This window comes from Salmo salar, chromosome ssa17, assembly GCF_905237065.1.
Source record: "Salmo salar chromosome ssa17, Ssal_v3.1, whole genome shotgun sequence".
NCBI classification, from domain to species: domain Eukaryota; kingdom Metazoa; phylum Chordata; class Actinopteri; order Salmoniformes; family Salmonidae; genus Salmo; species Salmo salar.
Window position 1 is genome coordinate 49,990,947 of NC_059458.1, and position 22,771 is coordinate 50,013,717.

General features: G+C 41.6%; 1 protein-coding gene across 2 annotated transcripts in view; it reads left to right on the top strand.

Annotated features, from left to right (window-relative positions):
• Window positions 1-1,124: 1,124 nt before the first annotated feature.
• Window positions 1,125-22,771, top strand: part of cerk (ceramide kinase) — a 39,445-nt gene continuing 17,798 nt past the window's right edge. Inside the window, exon 1 of one of the 2 annotated variants that reach the window (XM_045699670.1) lies at window positions 1,125-1,582. In XM_045699670.1, the coding sequence (XP_045555626.1) occupies window positions 1,408-1,582 (175 nt within the window). In that variant the 5' untranslated portion in view covers window positions 1,125-1,407. The remainder of the gene's footprint in view (window positions 1,583-22,771) is intronic. The other variant, XM_014152780.2, reaches the window with a different exon arrangement.

The window sequence follows — 22,771 nt, forward strand, 5'->3', positions numbered from 1 at the left end:
TACTTTACTATTTATATTTTTTGACAAGTTTTACTTAACTACATTCCTAAAAAAAAAAAAAAAGGTACATTTTACTCCATATTTTTCTCTGACACCCAAAAGTACTGGTTACATTTTGAATGCTTAGCAGGACAGGAAAAGGTTCCATTTATGCATTTATCAAGAAAAAAAATCCCTGGTCATCACTACTGCCTCTGATCTGGCGGACTCACTAAACACACATGCTTCATTTGTAAATTATGTCTGAGTGTTAGCTATCTGTACATTTAAAAAACAAGAACATAGTGCTGTCTAGTTTGCTTAATTTAAGTAAATTGAAATGATTTGTACTTTCACTTTTGACACATAAGTATATTTAAAACCAAATACGTTTTTTACTTTTACTAAAGTACTATTTTAATGGGTGTCTTTCACTTTTACTTGAGCCATTAAGGTATCTTTACTTTTACTCAAATATGACAACACGGTACTTTTTCCAACACTACAAATTTGTTCCCATTGAAAACGACAGGCTCTGGTCTATCTTGGCTTAGTTTTAGTTATAGAAATCTTTGGCTATAGTATTTGACATTGGGCGCGTTCGACTGGATCACTTTTGTCAAGTCTTTCAAGGTGTGTTACATTATGGGAATTAAACATTTCTGACTTGTACCTCCATGTCAAATGCATGGGGGGGGTTGAGTAATAAGGTGAAAGCAACCGACTCAAGATGAAAGTCAAGGTGTGAAATCAGGGGAGGTGTATCTGCCACAGCCAAAAGTCGGACACTGTAGTGGTTTTCCAACAGTAAGGCTCAGATCAACATGGCGTTGTCAACATAGCTGTATCAACATAATATATATATACATACACACGTTTGTCTGTATAAATGTCAAAATAAACTTTACTATTCACCCATATCACACACTCAAACTGGAAACATAACGTGTGTATAATTAATTGGTTTGAGAGAGGTTTCAAATCACTTTTCATTTGTATCCCCTGTAGCGTTAAAATGTTACATGACTGAAACAGGAAGCAACTTTGTATTTGCCCACACTCACATGGGCCAAACAAAAACACCCAAATGATTGATTGACAAATAGTGCCTCCCACAATGGAGGTGGTGGCTGCATGGTGCAGTTGGTGAAAAGCAATTGCAGGGACTTCATAACATACTGCATGACCTTAATCACAATTTTTATCATTCACGCAGTCGACATGTAATCACAAGTCAGACATTTTTTATAACCATAATACAACACACTTTGAAAGAAGGTATCCAACAATGCTCAATGACTAAACAAAAATGATCTGCTCGAACGCGCCCGCTCTCTCACTTTGCCTGACAGCAAAACATTGTTGAGCGATTTTGAGTTTATGCAACGTGTTTACCTCGGTGTGCTGTAAACACTACAGATTGTAACAATGCTTATAAGTGAATTCTTCATTATGGTAAATCAACCAACGTTATTGTCATCGCAACTTTTTTACGAGAACCGAGTTGTAGAAGTGACTCTGAACCGCGTTATGTTGGGACTTTGGAAGGAGATTGAGACGAGGAGAAAACGCTCTGCGAGCTTCAATTGTATTTCTAAAGATGGTAAGTATATGAAAGGCTATTATTATAAGGTCTAGTTTTTAGACAGACCAGCCGTTTCATTTGCCAGTGCTAATTTGGATAGCCGTAGTAACAGCAAAGTTGTTATTTTTGCAATTACAAATTCAGTTTAGGAAAATTACCCAATTGTCATACTTGAGTAAAAGTAAAGATACCTTTAATACAGGGGTGTCAACCTCATTCACTTGGAGGGTCTAGTGTCTGCAGGTTTTTATTTTCAGTTAAGCCCAAGACAAGCAGTGTGGGGAGTTCCTTGCTGATTAGTGACCTCAATGAAATAAGCGAAAACCCGCAAACACTTGGCGCTCCATGGAATGAGTTTGACAGGTGTTCCTTAATAGAAAATAAAGTCAGTCAGTCATTAAAATACTATTTGAGTAAAAGTCAAAAGTATGTGGTTTGAAATATACTTAAGTATCTAAAGTATATGTAATTGCTAAAATATTCTTAAGTACCAAAAGTAAAAATAATTTCAAATTCCTTATATTAAGCAAACCAGATGGCACCATTTTTCTTTTTATAATTTACTGATTGCCAGCAGTGCACTCCAATACTCAGACATCATTTACAAACGAAGCATTTCTCTTTAGTGAGTCTGCCAGATCAGAGGCAGTAGGGATGACCTGGGATGTTCTATTGATAAGTGCCTGAATTGGACAATTTTCGTGTCCTGATAAGCGTTCAAAATTAATGAGTACTTTTAGGTGTCAGGGAATATATATGGTGTAAAAGGTACATTATTTTCTTTAGGAATGTAGTGAAGTAAAAGTTGACAAAATATAAATAATGAAGTACAGATACACCAAAAAACTATGTAAGTTGTACTTTAAAGTATTGTTACTTAAGTACTTTATGCCACTGTACAAGTTAAATTGTGGGGTATTTACAATAAACAGGAACATATCTGAAATACTAAACAAAAAAGAAACATGTAAAGTATTGGTCCCATGTTTCATGAGCTGAAATTAAAGATCCCAGAAATGTTCCATACGCACAAAAAGCGTATTTCTCTCAGATTTTGTGCACAAATTTGTTTACATCCCTGTTAATGAGCATTTCTCATTTGCCATGATAATCCATCCATCTGAGAGGTGTGGCATATCAAGAAGCTGATTAAACAGCATGATCATTACAAAGGTGCACCTTGTGCTGGGGACAAAAGGCCACTCAAATGTGCAGTTTGTCACGCAACACAATACTAAGTTTTGAGGGAGCTTGCAATTTGCATGCTGACTGCAGGAATGTCCACCAGAGATGTTGCCAGATAAATAAATGTTTATTTCTCTACCACGTCGTTTAAGAGAATTTGGCAGTACGTCCAACTGGTCTCTCAACCGCAGACCACATCAGTCCAGGACCTCCACATCCAGTTTCTTCACCTGCGGGATCGTCTAAGACAGGCCACCCGGAGAGCTGATGAATGTGGGTTTGCACAACCAAAGAAGTTCTGCACAAACTGTCTCAGGGAAGCTCATCTGCGTGCTCGTCGTCCTCACCAGGGTCTTGACCTGACTGCAGTTTGGTGTCGTAACCGACTTTAGTGGGCAGATGCACACCTTCGAAGGTCACTGGAATGCTGGAGAAGTGTCCTCTTCACAGATTATCCCAGTTTCAACTGTTACGGGCAGATGGCAGACGTGGGCGAGCGGTTTGCTGATAATGTTAACAGAGTGCCCTATGGTGGTGGTGGGTTTATGGTATGGGCAGGCATAAGCTATGGACAACGAACGAAAATGCATTTTATTGATGACAATTTGAATGCACAGAGATACTGTGACAAGATCCTGAGGCCCATTGTCTTGCCATTGATCCGCTGCCATCACCTCATGTTTCAGCATGCTAATGCACAGCCCCATGTTGCAAAGATCTGTACACAATTCCTGGAAGCAGAAAATGTCCCAGTTCTTCAATGGCCTGCATACTCACCAGACATGTCCCCCGTCGAGTATGTTTGGTATGCTCTGTATCGATGTGTACGATAGTGTGTTCCAGTTCCCGCCAATATCCAGCAACTTTGTACAGCCATTGAAGAGGAGTGGGAAAACATTCCACAGGCCACAATCAACAGCCTGATCAACTCTATGCGAAGGAGATGTCACAGTGCATGAGGCAAATGGAAGTTACACCAGATACTGACTGGTTTTCTGATCCACACCCCTAACATTTTTTAAGATATCTGTGACCAACAGATGCATATCTGTATTCCCAGACATGTGAAATGCATAGATAAGGTCCTAATGTATTTATTTCAATTGACTGATATGCTTATATGAACTTTAACCTAGTAACATTTTTTAAATTGTTTATATTTTTTTCAGTGTATTTACTCTACGATATCCATGGTTTTGCACCAACCTGTGGCAGTGAATGAAAAAGTATGACTTTAAAAAATATATATTTAATAGTTACCGTCACCATATTTGGCCTTTTATCAAAACCATGCAGGGGTAACTGAAGTGTTTGTTAGTATGTCAGTTTCATGTAGCAAGGGTCTGGCTGCATTCAACAACATGTAAAACTGTTTCCTACCAAATGCAACTGCTACAGTTGAAGTGGGAAGTTTACATACACCTTAGCCAAATACATTTAAACTCAGTTTTTCACAATTCCTGACATTTAATCCTAGTAAAAATTCCTTGTCTTACGTCCGTTAGGATCACCACTTGTGAAATGTCAGAATAATAGTAGAGTGATTTATTTCAACTTTTATTTCTTTCATCACATTCCCAGTGGGTCAGAAGTTTACATACACTCTGTTAGTATTCGGCAGCATTGCCTTTAAATTGTTTTACTTGGGTCAAATGTTCCGGATAGCCTTCTACAAGCTTCCCACAATAAGTTGGGTGAATTTTGGCCCATTCCTCCTGACAGAGCTGGTGTAACGGAGTCAGGTTTGTAGGCCTCCTTGCTCGTAGACGCTTTTTCAGTTCTGCCCACAAATTTTCTATAGGATTGAGGTCAGGGCTTTGTGATGGCCACTCCAATACCTTGACTTTGTTGTCCTTAAGCCATTTTGCCACAACTTTGGAAGTATGCTTGGGGTCATTATTCATTTGGAAGACCCATTTGCAACCAAGCTTTAACTTCCTGACTGATGTCTTGAGATGTTGCTTCAATATATCCACATAATTTTACTCCCTCATGATGCCATCTATTTTGTGAAGTGCACCACTTCCTCCTGCAGCAAAGCACCCCCACAACAAATTATGCTGCCACCCCCGTGCTTCAAGGTTGGGATGGTGTTCTTCGGCTTGCAAGCGTCCCCCTTTGTCCTCCAAACATAACGATGGTCATTATGGCCAAACAGTTCTATTTTTGCTTCATCAGACCAGAGGACATTTCTCCAAAAAGTACGATCTTTGTCCCCATGTGCAGTTGCAAACCATAGTCTGGCTTTTTTTATGGCGGTTTTGGGGCAATGGCTTCTTTCTGGCTGAGCGGCCTTTCAGGTTATTTACATTTACATTTAAGTTATGTCGATATAGGACTCGTTTTACCGTGGATATAGATACTTTTGTACCTGTTTCCACCAGCATCTTCACAAGGTCCTTTGCTGTTCTGGGATTGATTTGCACTTTTCGCACCAAAGTACGTTCATCTCTAGGAGACAGAGCACGTCTCCTTCCTGAGCGGTATGACGGCTGCGTGGTCCCATTGTGTTTATACTTTTGTACTATTGTACTATTGTTTGTCCAGATGAACATGGTACCTTCAGGTGTTTGGATATTGCTCCCAAGGATGAACCAGACTTGTGGAGGTCTACAATTTTTTTTCTGAGGTCTTGGATGATTTCTTTTAATTTTCCCATAATGTCAAGCAAAGAGGCACTGAGTTTGAAGGTAGGCCTTGAAATACATCCACAGGTACACCTCCAATTGACTCAAATGGTGTCAATTAGCCTATCAGAAGCTTCTAAAGCCATGACATAATTTTATGGAATTTTTCAAGCTGTTTAAAGGCACAGTCAACTTAGTGTATGCAAAGTTCTGACCCACTGGAATTGTGATACAGTGAGTTATAAGTGAAATAATCGGTCTGTAAACAATTGTTGGAAAAATTACTTGTGTCATGCACAAAGTAGATGTCCTAACCGACTTGCCAAAACTATAGTTGGTTAACAGGAAATTTGTGGAGTTTTAATGACATATTAAATCTAAAGAATAACTTAAAGCACTAATATCTGACTTTGTTTATTCAAGTGAATGAGGTCCTTACCATCCTATTACACCAGTAAGTACAGTGATTATCATCACTTAACATTTCACACTGCCATTGGCCTTTCTCTAAGTGGAACCAAATGGCCTTTTAATAACCCTCTAAAGCTCTCAGGTCAATGTTCACCCATGGCAGCAATATCAAACGCGCGCACACACACTCACACACACACACCCTCGACTAGCACACTGACAACAAGGGTCACTGTCCTTATCTGTAAACTAAAAAAGGGGCGGGGGAGTCAGGGTCTTAACCTGGCTAATAACGCATTAGGGCATTTCCTTCGAAAAGGACCCATGAGCACCAACATGTGAAGTTCATAGGAGCTTATAAAATTGTGTGTCATATGAATGAATGCTCAGAGTCTGTATTGTACTATATTTGCTGGTTTTAAGTATTAAGCTTTCAAATAGCTCTTTGTTGATGGTTGCTGGGTGCTATCGTCCTCGATCAACACCGGCCTGTGTTGGGGCCAGCTTTCTCCTGGCCCCTTACACCGAGTCTGAATTTGTCCTGCTAGGTGACCTAAACTGGGACATGCTTAAACCAACTGACCAAGTCCTAAAGCAATGGAACTCCCTAAAAATGTCTCAGATTATTACCAATCCCACAAGGTATGACTCCAAACACCCAGAAAAGGCTACTCTTCTTTGTTATCCTCACAGATAATCCTGGTTGGTATCAGTGTGGTGTTTTCTGTAATGACCTTAGTGATCACTACAAGGAAAAAAAAATGTATGAAATGTATGCACTCACTACTGTAAGTCGCTCTGGATAAGAGCGTCTGCTAAATGACTAAAATGTAAAAACAAAAAATGTAAATCACTGTTTTACAGCCTGTGTTCGTAATGGCTGCTCAGTGATACGACCTGTCCTGATTTGTCATAGACGCTTGCTAAAAAAACTTCAATGAGCAAGCCTTCCTTAATGAACTGTCCTCTGTAAAATGGTATAGAATAATCAGCTTGATCCCCTCTGTCGAAGACGCTTGGACCTTCTTTTGATGTTTTCAGTGGTATTGTTGACAAACACGCCCCCATAAAGAAAATGAGTATTTAAAACAGGTTCAGCCCCTGGTTCGACTGTGATCTTGCAGAGTTTCTCCACCTCAAGAATTGCATTTGGCGACAGGCTCGGCACATGCATACTCAGGCTGACTGGCTTTCGTTGAGGCAAATGAGAAATAAGTGCACCCAGGCTGTCCGGAAGGCCAAAGTTAGTTACTTTAAGGGGCAGTTCTCTCTCTGTGGGTCTAACCCCAAGAAGTTCTGGAAAATGGTTAAAGACCTGGAGAATAAACTCTCCTCCACACATGTCCCTTAAAGTTGATGATGTGGTTGTTACTGACAAGAAGCACATGGCTGAGCTCACCACTTCATTAAGTAAGGATTTCTATTTGATTCAGCCATGCCTCCTTGCCCGTCCAACATTTCCTCATCTCCCACCCCTTCTAATGTGACTATCCCTGATGCTCCTCCCTCTTTTTCCTCTGCTCCGCTACAAAGTTTCTACCTACAGGCAGTCACTGAGTCCGAGGTGCAAAAGGAGCTCCATAAACTAGACCCCCAAAAAACATCTGGGTCAGATGGTTTAGACCCTTTCTTCTTTAAGGTTGCTGCCCCTGTCATTGCCAAGCCTATCTCTGACCTTTTCAACCTGTTGGGGATAGGGGGCAGTATTTGCATGGCCGGATAAAAAACGTACCCGATTTAATCTGGTTACTACTCCTGCCCAGTAACTAGAATATGCATATAATTGTTTGATTTGGATAGAAAACACCCTAAAGTTTCTAAAACTGTTTGAATGGTGTCTGTGAGTATAACAGAACTCATTTGGCAGGCCAAAACCTGAGAAGATTCCAAACAGGAAGCGCTCTGTCTGACTATTTCTTGGCCATCTTGATCATCTCTATCCAAAACAGGGGATCTCTGGCATAACGTGATATTTTCTAACGCTCCCATAGGCTCTCAGAAGGCGCCAGAACGTTGAATGATGACTTTGCAGGCCATGGCTGAAAAACAGTAGCGCATTTGGATAGTGGTCGATCTGAAAACAATGAGACTGGGGCGCGCGTGCACGAGACTCCACCATGTTTACATTTTCAGTCTTTGAATGAAAACAGGATTTCCCGGTCGGAATATTATCGCTTTTTTACGAGAAAAATCGCATAAAAATTGATTTTAAACAGCGTTTGACATGCTTCGAAGTACGCTAATGGAATATTTTGAAATTTGTTGTCACGAAACGCGCCGGGCTCGTCACCCTTCTTTACCCTTCAGTTAGTGTCTTGAACGCACGAACAAAACGCCGCTATTTGGATATAACTATGGATTATTTGGAACCAAACCAACATTTGTTATTGAAGTAGCAGTCCTGGGAGTGCATTCTGACGAAGAACAGCAAAGGTAATCCAATTTTTCTTATAGTAAATCTGAGTTTGGTGAGTACCAAACTTGGTGGGTGTCAAAATAGCTAGCCTGTGATGGCCTGGCTATCTACTCAGAATATTGCAAAATGTGCTTTCACCGAAAAGCTATTTTAAAATCGGACATAGCGATTGCATAAAGGAGTTCTGTATCTATAATTCTTAAAATAATTGTTATGTTTTTTGTGAACGTTTATCGTGAGTAATTTAGTAAATTCACCGGAAGTGTTCGGTGGGAATGCTAGTCACATGCTAGTCACATGCTAATGTAAAAAGCTGGTTTTTGATATAAATATGAACTTGATTGAACAAAACATGCATGTATTGTATAACATAATGTCCAAGGAGTGTCATCTGATGATCATCAAAGGTTAGTGCTGCATTTAGCTGTGGTTTTGGTTTTTGTGACATTATATGCTAGCTTGAAAAATGGGTGTCTGATTATTTCTGGCTGGGTACTCTGCTGACATAATCTAATGTTTTGCTTTCGTTGTAAAGCCTTTTTGAAATCGGACAGTGTGGTTAGATTAACGAGAGTATTGTCTTTAAAATGGTGTAAAATAGTCATATGTTTGAGAAATTGAAGTAATAGCATTTCTAAGGTATTTGAATATCGCGCCACGGGATTCCACTGGCTGTTGAGTAGGTACCTAGCCCAGAGAGGTTAACCTGTCTCTCCTTTCTGGGGAGGTTCCCATTGCTTGGAAGTCAGCCACAGTTTTTCTGTTATTTAAAGGGGGAGATCAAGCTGATCCTAACTGATATAGGCCTATTTCTATTTTGCCCTGTTTATCTAAAGTGTTGGAAAACTTGTCAATAATCAACTGACTGGTTTTCTTGATGTCTATAGTATTCTCTCTGGTATGCAATCTGGTTTCCGCTCAGGTTATGGATGTGTCACTGCAACCTTAAAGGTCCTCAATGTCACCGTTGCCCTTGATTCTAAGCAATATTGTGCTGCTATTTTGATTGACTTTGCCAAAGCTTTTGATAGGGTACACCATTCTGTTCTTGTGGGCCGGCTAAGTACTATTGGTGTTTCTGAGGGGTCTTTAGGCTGGTTTGCTAACTACCTCTCTCAAAGAGTGCGGTGTATAAAGTCAGAAAATCTGCTGTCTCTGTCACTGCCTGTCACCAAGGGAGTACCCCAAGGCTCAATCCTAGGCCTCACGCTCTTATCAATTTACCTCAACAACATAGCTCATGCAGTAGGAAGCTCTCTCATCCATTTATATGCAGATGATAGTCTTCTACTCAGCTGGCCCCTCCCCGGATTTTGTGGTAAATGCTCTACAACACAGCTTTCTTAGTGTCCATCAAGCTTTCTCTACCCTTAACCTTGTTCTGAACACCTCCAAAACAAAGCTCATGTGGTTTGGTAAGAAGAATGCCCCTCTCGCCAAGGTGTGATTACTACCTCTGAGGGTTTAGAGCTTGAGGTAGTCACCTCATACAAGTACTTGGGTGTATGGCTAGATGGTACACTGTCCTATCAGCACATATCAAAGCTGCAGTCTAGGCTAGGCTTTGCTTCCTCTATCGTAATCGCTCCTCTTTCACCCCAGCTGCCAAACTAACCCTAATTCAGATGACCATCCTACCCATGCTAGATTACGGAGACATCATTTATAGATCGCAGGTGAGGGTGCTCACGAGCGGCTAGATGTTCTTTACCATTCGGCCATCAGATTTGCCACCAATGCTCCTTATAAGACACATCACTGCACTCTACCCTCTTCTGTAAACTGGTCATCTCTGTATACCCGTCGCAAGACCCACTGGTTGATGCTTATTTATAAAACCCTCTTAGGCTTCAGTCCCCCCTATCTGAGATATCTACACGCATCCCTTGGTCGCTCCTCTTTTCAGTTTGCTGCAGCTAGCGACTAGAACGAGCTGCAACAAACATTCAAACTGGACAGTTTCAATCTCTTCATTCAAAGACTCAATCATGGACACTCTTAATGACAGTTGTGGATGCTTTGCGTGATGTATTGTTGTCTCTACCTTCTTGCCCTTTGTGCTGTTGTCTGTGCCCAATAATAATGTTTGTACCATGTTGTGTTGCTACCATGTTGTGTTGCTGCCTTGCTTTGTTGTTGTTTTAGGTCTCTCTTTATGTAGTGTTGTCTCTCGTCGTGATGTGTGTTTTGTCCATTTTATTTCATTTATATATATATTTTTTTTTATCCCAGCCCCCGTCCCTGCAGGAGGCCTTTTGGTAGGCCGTCATTGTAAATATGAATTTGTTCTTAACTGGCTTGCCTCGTTAAATAAATTGTTGGGAAATGAAGGCATAGAAGGCAAAGTTTAAAGCGCAGAATGGTCTAGAATGTCATTGCTTACTTTAGCGTTCAGATTTCCCTTCACTGGAACTAAGGGGCCTAGCCCGAACCATGAAAACCAGCCCCAGACCATTATTCTTCCTATAGCAAACTTTACAGTTGACACTATGCATTGGGGTAGGTAGTGTTCTCCTGGCATATGCCAAACCCAGATTTGTCTGTCGGACTGCCAGGTGGTGAAGTGTGATTCATCACTCCAGAGAACGTGTTTCCACCGTTCCAGAGTCCAATGGCGATGAGCTTTACACCCCTCCAGCCAACGTTTGGCATTGTGCATGGTGATCATGTGCTGCTGCTTGGCCATGGAAACCCATTTCATGAAGCTACCAATTAACAGTTCTTGTGCTGACGTTGCTTCCATTGGCAGTTTGGAACTCAGTAGTGAGTGTTGCAACTGAAGATTTTTACGCGCTTCAGCGGTCCCATTCTGTGAGCTTGTGTGGCCTTCCACTTCACGGCTGAGCAGTTATTGCTCCTAGACGTTGCTACTTCACAATAACAGCACATACAGTTGACCAGGGCAGACATTTTATGAACTGACTTTTTGGAAAGGTGGTATCCTATGACAGTGAAGGATGCCACCTTCACTGTCACATTGAAATTCACTGAGCTCTTCAGGAAGGCTATTATACTGCCAGTGTTTGTCTATGGAGATTGCATGACTGTATGATTTATTTATTTTTATACACCTTTCAGCAACAGGTGTAGCTGAAATAGCCTAATCCACTAATCTGAAGGGGTGTCCACATACTTTTGTAAATATAGTGTATCATGGACATATGTTTGGATGGTACAGTATTGTCCAGCACAATACTGTACAGTGTTGAGAGCACAGTACAGTAGTGAGGGAGAGGGCCACTGCCGTATTAAAAGCATAGTAGGCCCTGCCACGTCGTCATCCCCTCCAGATCTTTACTTATGACTGAGTCAATATAGTAAATTAACATTGAGCCTGTGCAGTACAGCTGTGCATATATTGCCTTTCCATGACCTCAGGGTAGCTAAAGGAAGTAGGATCCACTAGGGAATTTTAGAATGACTGCATGTTGTCATTTTCCCACAGTGGTTATGGTTAGAATTGTTGGAGGGTTAGCTGGTCCAAAATCTGCGCTTACAGGAAACTTATTTTAGCTGTGAGTTTGGCCTCTTGGCCTATTTGTATAGGGGTAGATCTGGAGCGTGAAGGAGAATCCAAAACAATACAGTATGTTCTGTTTGTGCATACAGTACAGAGCAGGAATCCGGTCTGTCAGAATGCCGCCTGACTACATTATGGGAGACTGCGGGGATGTTATGGTGACCGCATTACCGCCACACCGGCGGTCATGAGTTATGACCACAGTCAAATTCCACATGACCATTTAGTCATGGTAACTAGGCTTCTCCAAGCTCTGCTGCTGCTGTCATTAGTAAAACTTGCTAACTGCATGGAACTTCGCACTCTATTGTCCCTCTAATCACTCTGACATCGATGCAAATGTTTTTTCGAAAGTCAAATCAAACACTTCATATGAGCTCATGTTGCGCAACATTTCTATGCAATTGCATGAGAAAACATTTTTTGTGAAACATATTAAAAGAAGATCCCATCAGCTAGGCCTACTATAGGCTAGGCCTACTATATTTAACAACTTTCCTAATATTAAGCAGATTGCTTCACTTTACAACAGGAGTATAGCCTACCTGGCATTCCCTATGCCCCTGTTCTGAGACAGGTGCGTGATAATGCGCCATTCTAAATTAAAACTAATTTCACAGACATTATTTATTATACGTAAAGACAAGACAAGATTAAATTAAATTAAGAATAGTCTGATGGGTGGTAATATTAGCCTATCACTTGAGATCATACAATAAGGCAAGAAACAGCACATGCCTTTTTTTGGCTACTTTTTTCTATTCATAGTCGCACACCTCATGTAGCCTAGCCCATAGGCCTATATGTTTTAATAAGGTTTGTATCACACCTCATGTAGCCTAGTCCATAGGCCTATATGTTTTGATTGGATTTGTATCACACCTCATGTAGCCTAGCCCATAGGCCTATATGTTTTAATAAGGTTTGTATCACACCTCATGTAGTCTAGCCCATAGGCCTACAGTGAGGGGAAAAAATTATTTGATCCCCTGCTGATTTTGTACGTTTGCCCACTGACAAAGAAATGATCAGTGTATAATTTTAATGGTAGGTTTATTTGAACAGTGAGAGACAGAATAACAACAACAAAAATCCAGAAAAACACATGTCAAAAATGTTATAAAATGATTTGAATTTTGAGGGAAATAAGTATTTGACCCTTCTGCAAAACATGACTTAGTACTTGGTGGCAAAACCCTTGTTGGCAATCAGAGGTCAGACGTTTCTTGTAGTTTCCACCAGGTTTGCACACATCTCAGGAGGGATTTTGTCCCACTCCTCTTTGCAGATATTCTCCAAGTCATTAAGGTTTCGAGGCTGACATTTGGCAACTCGAACCTTCAGCTCCCTCCACAGATTTTCTATGGGATTAAGGTCTGGAGACTGGCTAGGCCACTCCAGGACCTTAATGTGCTTCTTCTTGAGCCACTCCTTCGTTGCCTTGGCCGTGTGTTTTGGGTCATTGTCATGCTGGAATCCCCATCCACGACCCATTTTCAATACCCTGGCTGAGGAAAGGAGGTTCTCACCCAAGATTTGACGGTACATGGCCCCATCCATCGTCCCTTTGATGCAGTGAAGTTGTCCTGTCCCCTTAGCAGAAAAACACCCCCAAAGCATAATGTTTCCACCTCCATGTTTGACGGTGGGGATGGTGTTCTTGGGGTCATAGGCAGCATTCCTCCTCCAAACATGGCGAGTTGAGTTGATGCCAAAGAGCTCCATTTTGGTCTCATCTGACCACAACACTTTCACCCAGTTGTCCTCTGAATCATTCAGATGTTCATTGGCAAACTTCAGACGGGCATGTATATGTGCTTTCTTGAGCAGGGGGACCTTGCGGGCGCTGCAGGATTTCAGTCCTTCACGGCGTAGTGTGTTACCAATTGTTTTCTTGGTGACTATGGTCCCAGCTGCCTTGAGATCATTGACAAGATCCTCCCGTGTAGTTCTGGGCTGATTCCTCACCGTTCTCATGATCATTGCAACTCCACAAGGTGAGATCTTGCATGGAGCCCCAGGCCGAGGGAGATTGACAGTTCTTTTGTGTTTCTTCCATTTGCGAATAATCGCACCAACTGTTGTCACCTTCTCACCAAGCTGCTTAGCGATGGTCTTGTAGCCCATTTCAGCCTTGTGTAGGTCTACAATCTTGTCCCTGACATCCTTGGAGAGCTCTTTGGTCTTGGCATTGGTGGAGAGTTTGGAATCTGATTGATTGATTGCTTCTGTGGACAGGTGTCTTTTATACCGGTAACAAACTGAGATTAGGAGCACTCCCTTTAAGAGTGTGCTCCTAATCTCAGCTCGTTACCTGTATAAAAGACACCTGGGAACCAGAAATCTTTCTGATTGAGAGGGGGTCAAATACTTATTTCCCTCATTAAAATGCAAATCAATTTATAACATTTTTGACATGTGTTTTTCTGGATATTTTTGTTGTTATTCTGTCTCTCACTGTACAAATAAACCTACCATTAAAATTATAGACTGATCATTTCTTTGTCAGTGGGCAAACGTACAAAATCAGCAGGGGATCAAATACTTTTTTCCCTCACTGTGTATGTTTTAATAAGGTTTGTATCACACCTCATGTAGCCCAGCCCATAGGCCTATGTGTTTTGGTAAGGTTTGTATCACAACTAAAGTGTCCAAATAACTTATTAAAATGAAGCACATGAATCCGCTTTACCACCGGTATAGAGCCTAACTGGCATACATCAGTGGAGTGTGAGTTTCAAGTTTGGGGAAGACAATTTTCACCATAAAAATTCACCTCTATAATAAACCATTACATGTGTAATTGCATTTGTGGTCGCTTTTGAGGACAGTGTTTTCCCACTAATTTATTTCATTTTGAAACATTCGCCCTTATAACCTACTGCCGTGTGTTCATTGCTGCACTTATGTGAAGAAATAGTTTATCAACATTTTAAGCTAAACGTTCTGTTGCATCATTATTGCTTTAAATAAAAAAAGTTGTGGGGGGGAATCTATCGCATCCCACAACTGTCCCAGAGTATGTTTGGAATATTTTATTTCTTGTATAGAAGAACATGTTGACCAATAGAATAGGTTAACTTTTGTTCTATGGGGGATAGTAGATTGACATAGGCTAGTGCTTTTGCTGTTCGTTAGGCCTACTCATCTTGTTGGCTGATGAAAAGTAGGCTAAATGTGGACAGTTTTTCTGACATCTTCAAAATGCGCCTTGGAATTCGATTAGAGGGACATGCGCAGTTGCGTCCCTGATGTGTCTGTCTTCACTTGTAGCCTACTTCTTAGCTGAGATGCTTGTGTGAAGGACCCAATCACGTGATGGCATTGGCTAATAAGAATTGAGATCTGAGAGAGCCATGTGAGTGAGAGGTGCTTTGGAGCACGGCAGCCGGGAGAAGGGAATTATAAATATTATATTCAGCCCAAGGGTACAGATTTATTTTAGGAGGCATTACAGCCACACATACCGAAAGCACCGGGAAATTTGATGCCTGGTGAGAATATTATCTTGTGAAAGAATGATGTGTGCTGCCTGCACAAGAAACAAATCAGATCTCATGCCTTTTATGCAACTTTTTTCAAATCATCATTAGTCGAATCATGTTGCCTTTGAATGTATTCAAAATCGAAACATATAGCCAACTTTTGTATCACAACTAAAGTTGCATAAATAACTCTAAATGAAGTATATAGGAGGACCTGTTTCTTTGTTAACCGCTCAACACAGAATATGGCCATTTGCACACTTCCTTAAAAATCGTTAGGAGAAAATATCCTTTTATTCAGCTATGTTCAGTTGTATTCTTTATACTATAAAAAATGGTTTTGATCAGTGGTTCCAAAACCTTTTTATAGTCCCGTACCCCTTCAAACATTAAACCTCCAGCTACGTACCCCCACTAGCACCAGGGTCAGCGCACTCTCAAATGTTGTTTTTTGCCATCATTGTAAGCCTGCCACACACGCTGTCACGTCCTGACCATGGTAAGCTGTTATTTTCTATGGTAGAGTAGGTCAGGGTGTGACGGGGGTTTTCTAGTTTAGTTTTTCTATGTTGTTATGTTCTAGTTTTGTATTTCTATGTTGAGTTCTAGTTTTTGTATTTCCATGTTGGGCTTTGTTTGAGATGATCTCCAATTAGAGGCAGCTGGTCATCGTTGTCTCTAATTGGAGGTCATATTTAAGTTGGTGTTTGTCCCACCTGGGTTTGTGGGAGATTCATTTTGAGTAGTGTATGTTTCACCTCTGCATCACGGTTTGTTGTTTTGTTTATTCTGTTTATTTATGTATTGCATAGTTTCACAGAGTAAATAAAATGTGGAACGACACACATGCTGCACTTTGGTCCGCTTCTCCTTTCGACAACCGTGACACACGCACTATACGATACATTTATTAAATATAAGAATCAGTGTGAGGTTTTGTCACAACCCGGCTTGTGGGAAGTGACAAAGAGCTCTTATAGGACCAGGGCACAAATAATAATATAATCAATAATTTTGCTCTTTATTTAGCCATCTTACATAGGTACGTGGTTGCAAAAGGCATGAGTGTCTTAACAGCCCGATCACATCTGACATTGTCCATTTGCACACAAAATTTGCACACAAAAAATCATACAATGATGGAAAGACCTGTGTGTTGACCAGACAGAGAAGAGCTCCAACTTTTTAATCAAATCCTCAATTTTGTCCCACACATTGAATATAGTTGCGGAGAGTCCCTGTAATCGTAGATTCAGATCATTCAGGTGCGAGAAAGAAAAAAAAAACAGGCCAGTCGTGTGAGATACTCGTCATCATGCAAGCGGTAAGACAAGTGAAAATTATGGTCAGTAAAGGAAACTTTAAGCTTGTCTCTCAATTACATTTTTTTTGTCAATACTTTGCCCCTTGATAACCAGCGCACTTCTGTATGTTGTAAAAGCTTTACATGTTCGCTGCCCATATCATTGCATAGTGCAGAAAATACACGAGAGTTCAGGGGCCTTGCTTTAACAAAGTTAACCATTTTCACTGTTGTGTCCAAAACATCTTTCAAGCTGTCAGGCATTCCCTTGGAAGCAAGAGCCTCTCGGTGGATGCTGCAGTGTACCCAAGTAGCGTCAGGAGCAACTCCTTGCACCCGCGTTACCACTCCACTATGTCTCCCTGTTATGGCTTTTGCGCCATCAGTACAGATACCAGCACATCTTGACCACCAAAGTCCATTTGATGTCACAAAGCTGTCCAGTACTTTAAAAATATACTTTCCTGTTGTCCTGGTTTCCAGTGGTTTGCAGAAGAGGATGTCTTCCTTAATTGACCCCCCATAAACGTAACGGACATATACCAGCAGCTGTGCCAGGCCTGCCACCTCTGTTGACTCATCCAGCTGTAACGCATAGAATTCACTGGCTTGTATGTGAAGCAGTAATTGTTTCAAAACATCTCCTACCATGTCACTGATGCATCGTGAAACAGTGTTGTTTGATGAAGGCATTGTCTCTATAGTTTTTTGGGGCCTTTTCCCCCAGCATTGTCCCAGCCATATCCGTGGCAGCAGGAAGAATTAAGTCCTCCACAATAGTATGGGGCTTGTCTGTCTTAGCCACTCGGTAGCTCACCATTTTAAGACGCTTCTAGCCCCTTCTTATTAATGGTATCTATTTCTTTTATACATGTTTTACTACTCGAAAGTCGTATTAATTCTCGCTCAAACTCCCGTGGCTTTTTCAAATTGGCATGCTTCTAAATGTCTGCACGAGTGAAGGTTTCATCGAGTTGTGAGTATTTTTGCACATATGACACACTGTGGCTGAGGAAAGGCACTACTCCCAATATAAGTGAACCCCAAATTAATGTAGTTCTCATCATATTTGCGCCTATTCGATGGTCCAACGTACCTGTCTGTTGTTCGGTGCTTTCCCGGGTAAGGGGGCAGTAGCTCTTCGGCTGCATCAGATTCACAACTGTCAGTGTCCATGCTAGCTGGGCTAGAAACAAATGTAGAATTACTGATAATAGCATTGGATGTGCTTGTGGAAGCAGAACAACTTGTCATCGACAGGTGCAGGTGTAGTACTGCTGGTACTAGCAGTACTACCAGTAGAGCTGGTATGTGTCTCTCTAAGGACGCGGGCATTACTTGTTGAAACAATTCATACATTTTCGAGCAAACGGAATGAGCAGCAGCTACTTCTGGCTACATACGGACCATTAGTGGAATTCCAGCGAGAGAGTAATGGTTACTGTGATTGGATGTTAATTATTTGACTAGGCTACCTGTATTTGACATTGTGTTGTTAATTCCCTGAACACTAGATGGTTACATTTTATTTGGGGCAGTGAAACGAGGCTACTCAAGCGAGAAAAAAACATCACCCAAATGTATAGCCCCGTTGGAAAATCTAAATGGACTGTTTGAAAATGTGAATTGGCGTACCCCCTGCGGCATTGCACGTACCCCTGGGGTTAGGTGCCCCAGTTTGGGAATAGCCGGCTATATTAAATTGATTTTATCAACTTTTTTAAAATGTAGATGTTCCAAAGGTCTGCATCAGTGGCTTGAAGGCTATGCGTGGAAGCCAGGAGATTAATTCATCTTAATGTTCATTAACTGTCAATTACCGTGAGACCGGCAGTTATTTACGTGACAATCCCCAGCTGACAAAGTTTCATGACCACCACAACCTTACATTCCATTTGATTCATTTAGCAGACGCTCTTCTCCAGAGCGACTTACAGTTAGTGCATTCATCTTAAAATAGCTAGGTGAGACAACACATCACAATTGTATCGTGCATTTTCCCTCAACAAGGTATTTATCAGCAAAGTCAATGCAAGTGGGAAAAGAGAAGTGCCTTTTTGTGGGAGGGGTGACTGGGGCACCGTGACGGTTATTTAAGACTCTTCAAAGAGGTCGGCTTTAAGAAGTTTTCAAAAGATGGGCATGGACCCCGCTGTCCTGACTTTAGGGGGAAGCTTGCCTTATTGCACTATTCCTGGGTGCCAGGACAGAGGGCCAAGAGACCAAAGGTGGCGGAACAGAGTTCTCGAGTTGGAATGTAGGGTTTGAGCATAGCCTGAAGGTAAGGAGGTGCAGTTCCCGTTGCTGCTCCGTAGGTAAGCACCAGGGTCTTGAAGATGATTCAAGGTTTGACTGGAAGTCAGTGGAGTGTGTGGAGGAGCGAGGTGACATGGGGGAACTTAGGAGTGTTATCATTTAGAAATTGTACTATTCCATTATCAGGTCAAGTAGCAATGGGTTTGAGGTTAAAAACTGCCTAGTAAGTACTTTATAAAAAACCCATGCTTCGCTTTACGCAGCTCACCTTTCTATGGATTTTTAAAAATATATTTTAATTGTAGCTGGAGGACTGCTAATTCCCCCTTTGGGTGTTTGTATAAGCCAGATATTATGAGATAATATTCACACTTCTTTCCTTGGTTATATCTGACTGTACACATTAGGACTTAGTTGTTTTTCCTGACCATATGACCTGACTATAAAAACTCTTGGGTCCCAGTTAGGTCATGTTGTCAATACAATCTCGAAGCACTGTGCATTCTATACACAGTAGTTGTTAACTTTTCTTGGTTATAGCTGTGCCAGACCAGTGAACAGTGTGTGGAAAAAGCTCCTGTGTTTTCTAACCTGTGTCACACTGCCAGGTCAGGTCACATACTGTCCAGCAACAGTAATTGGTTTGTGTTTTCAGCGTGGTAGGTGAGTCATCTGTGCAAGCCTGTGATTCAAGGCAGTGTTTAGTTAGCCACCGGCTTAAGAGGCTTTACGCAAATTGGGTCTGCTCTATAATCATCAGCTCCTAATACTGACGTATCTTGAAGAGGAAGACCCAGTCACAGATGACTGAGGCCCAGCAATGAACACATGACACTGTAGTTCACTTATCCTCACATTGACAGTTTCTTGCTGACCAGATTTTCATCCAGATTTTTTGTTCTTAGGCATTATGCCATGTAAAGGCAGAGGGTCTTTGGGTCCGTTGGAATGTAATTCGTTGTGCCAGTGAACTTCCACTTACCCAGTGTTTCATCAATGTATTTAGAATTTTTATTGGAGTGAATCAGTTTGGTTTATTCCATCATGTCATACGCCCATAGCGTCACAGCGATAAAACAGATTAAGCCCAAGACCTTATGATTATGACGGGCTGTAAACCTGGAGTCACCTGTCCCATCTCTCTGCTATCACTAATCAGACAGAGTCCACATATGACTAAAGAATAACCCCTCCTGTGGATATACTGTCGCTAATATACTGGAGAATGAACAAGGAATACCGCCCTTCTCATTGTTTAGCATTTCCAGTACTGGAATGTTTCCAAAGCACCGTTTCCTTTATGTTGACAATAATATGTGATAATATGACTAAATATAGAACCAATGGTCATGCCTGACCGAGTGGGTGTAAGTTGGCTGACTGTCCATGTCACAACACTATGTTGTGTAAATGTAAATGTAAATGTAACAACACTAAAAGATACAACACACACAAATGCCTATAGGGCAGGGATCGTCAACTAAATTCTTGTGAGGATGGTCAGGGGGCCGGAACATATTTCAAAATAATTTGAAACTGCAAATTGACTGCAAGAAGCCCAAACAGATATAACATTTGACTAAAACAATGATATCAAACCTTGCTTATATTTCTATATGTTATGCATGGGGTTCCTTTGAATAAATGAAACACAGTTTGTTTTTGTTTTTTGGGGGGGGGGGGGGGCAAATAAAATCACATGCGAGCCAAATTCGGCCCGAGGGCCCCCAGTTGGGGTACGTGCTGCAATGTGTATGAGGAGCAACTCATATTATGAGTGATAATTCTTCAAGTGTTATTTTTGTAGCCCTCTATCATTTTCATTATCAAAAAGTGGCTTTCATCATGATGCAGGTTCGGCTGTAGACGTTTATGACAGTACCAGTCAAACGTTTGGACACCTACTCATTCAAGGGTTTTTCTTTATTTTTACTTTTTTCTACATTGTAGAATAATATTGACGACATCAAAACTATGAAATATCACAAATCAAAATGTATTTTAGATTCTTTAAAGTAGCCACCTTTTGCCTTGATGACAGCTTTGCACACTCTTGGCATTCTCTCAACCAGCTTCACCTGGAATGCTTTTCCAACAGTCTTGAAGGAGTTTCCACATATGCTGAGCACTTGTTGGCTGCTTTTCCTTCGCTCTGTGGTCCAACTCATCCCAAACCATCTCAATTGGGTTGAGGTCGGGTGATTGTGGAGACCAGGTCATCTGATGCAGCACTCCATCACTCTCCTTCTTGGTCAAATAGCCTGTACACAGCCTGGAGGTGTGTTGGGTCCTTGTCATATTAAAAAACAAATGATAGTCCCACTAAGCGCAAACCAGATGGGATGCCGTATCGCTGCAGAATGCTGTGGTAGCCATGCTGGTTAAGTGTGCCTTGAATTCTAAATAAATCACTGACAGTGTCACCAGCATCACACCACCACCTCCATGCTTCACGGTGGGAACCACACATGCAGAGATCATCTGTTCACCTGCTCTGCGTCTCACAAAGACACAGCGGTTGGAACTAAAAATCTCAAATTTGGACTCATCAGGCCAAAGGACAGATTGTCACCGGTCTAATGTCCATTGCTTGTGTTTCTTGGCCCAAGCAAGTCGCTGCTTCTTGTTGGTGTCCTTTAGTAGTGGTTTCTTTGCAGCAATTCAACCATGGAGGCCTGATTCACACAGTCTCCTCTGAACAGTTGATGTTGAGATGTCTACTTGAATTCTGTGAAGCATTTATTTGGGCTGCAATTTCTGAGGCTGGTAACTATAATGAACTTATCCTCTGCAGCAGAGGTAACTCTGTGTCTTCCTTTCCTGTGGTGGTCCTAATGAGAGCCAGTTTCATCATAGCGCTTGATGTTTTTTGCAACTGCATTTGAAGAAACTTTCAAAGTTATTGAAATGTTCCGTATTGATTGACCTTCATGTCTTAAAGTAATGATGGGCTGTCGTTTCTCTTAGCTTATTGGAGCTGTTCTTGTCATAATATGGACTTGGTCTTTTACCAAATAGGGCTATCTTCTGTATACCACCCGTACCTTGTCACAACACAACTGATTGGCTCAAACGCATTAAGAAGGAAAGAAATTTCACAAATTAACTTTTAACAAGGCACACCTGTTAATTTAAATGCATTCCATTCCAAAAATATACTGCTCAAAAAAATAAAGGGAACATTTAAACAACACATCCTAGATCTTAATGAAAGAAATAATCTTATTAAATTATTTTTTCTTTACATAGTTGAATGTGCTGACAACAAAATCACACAAAAATAATCAATGGAAATCCAATTTATAAACCCATGGAGGTCTGGATTTGGAGTCGCACTCAAAATTAAAGTGGAAAACCACACTACAGGCTGATCCAACTTTGATGTAATGTCCTTAAAACAAGTCAAAATGAGGCTCAGTAGTGTGTGTGGCCTCCACGTGCCTGTATGACCTCCCTACAACGCCTGTACATGCTCCTGATGAGGTGGCGGATGGTCTCCTGAGAGATCTCCTCGCAGACCTGGACTAAAGCATCCTCCAACTCCTGGACAGTCTGTGGTGCAACGTGGCGTTGGTGGATGGAGCGAGACATGATGTCCCAGATGTGCTCAATTGGATTCATGTCTGGGGAACGGGCGGGCCAGTCCATAGCATCAATGCCTTCCTCTTGCAGGAACTGCTGACACACTCCAGCCACATGAGGTCTAGCATTGTCTTGCATTAGGAGGAACCCAGGGCCAACCGCACCAGCATATGGTCTCACAAGGGGTCTGAGGATCTCATCTCGGTACCTAATGGCAGTCAGGCTACCTCTGGCAAGCACATGGAGGGCTGTGCGGCCCCCCAAAGAAATGCCACCCCACACCATGACTGACCCACCCCCAAACCAGTCATGCTGGAGGATGTTGCAGGCAGCAGAACGTTCTCCACGGCGTCTCCAGACTCTGTCACGTCTGTCACGTGTGCTCAGTGTGAACCTGCTTTCATCTGTGAAGAGCACAGGGC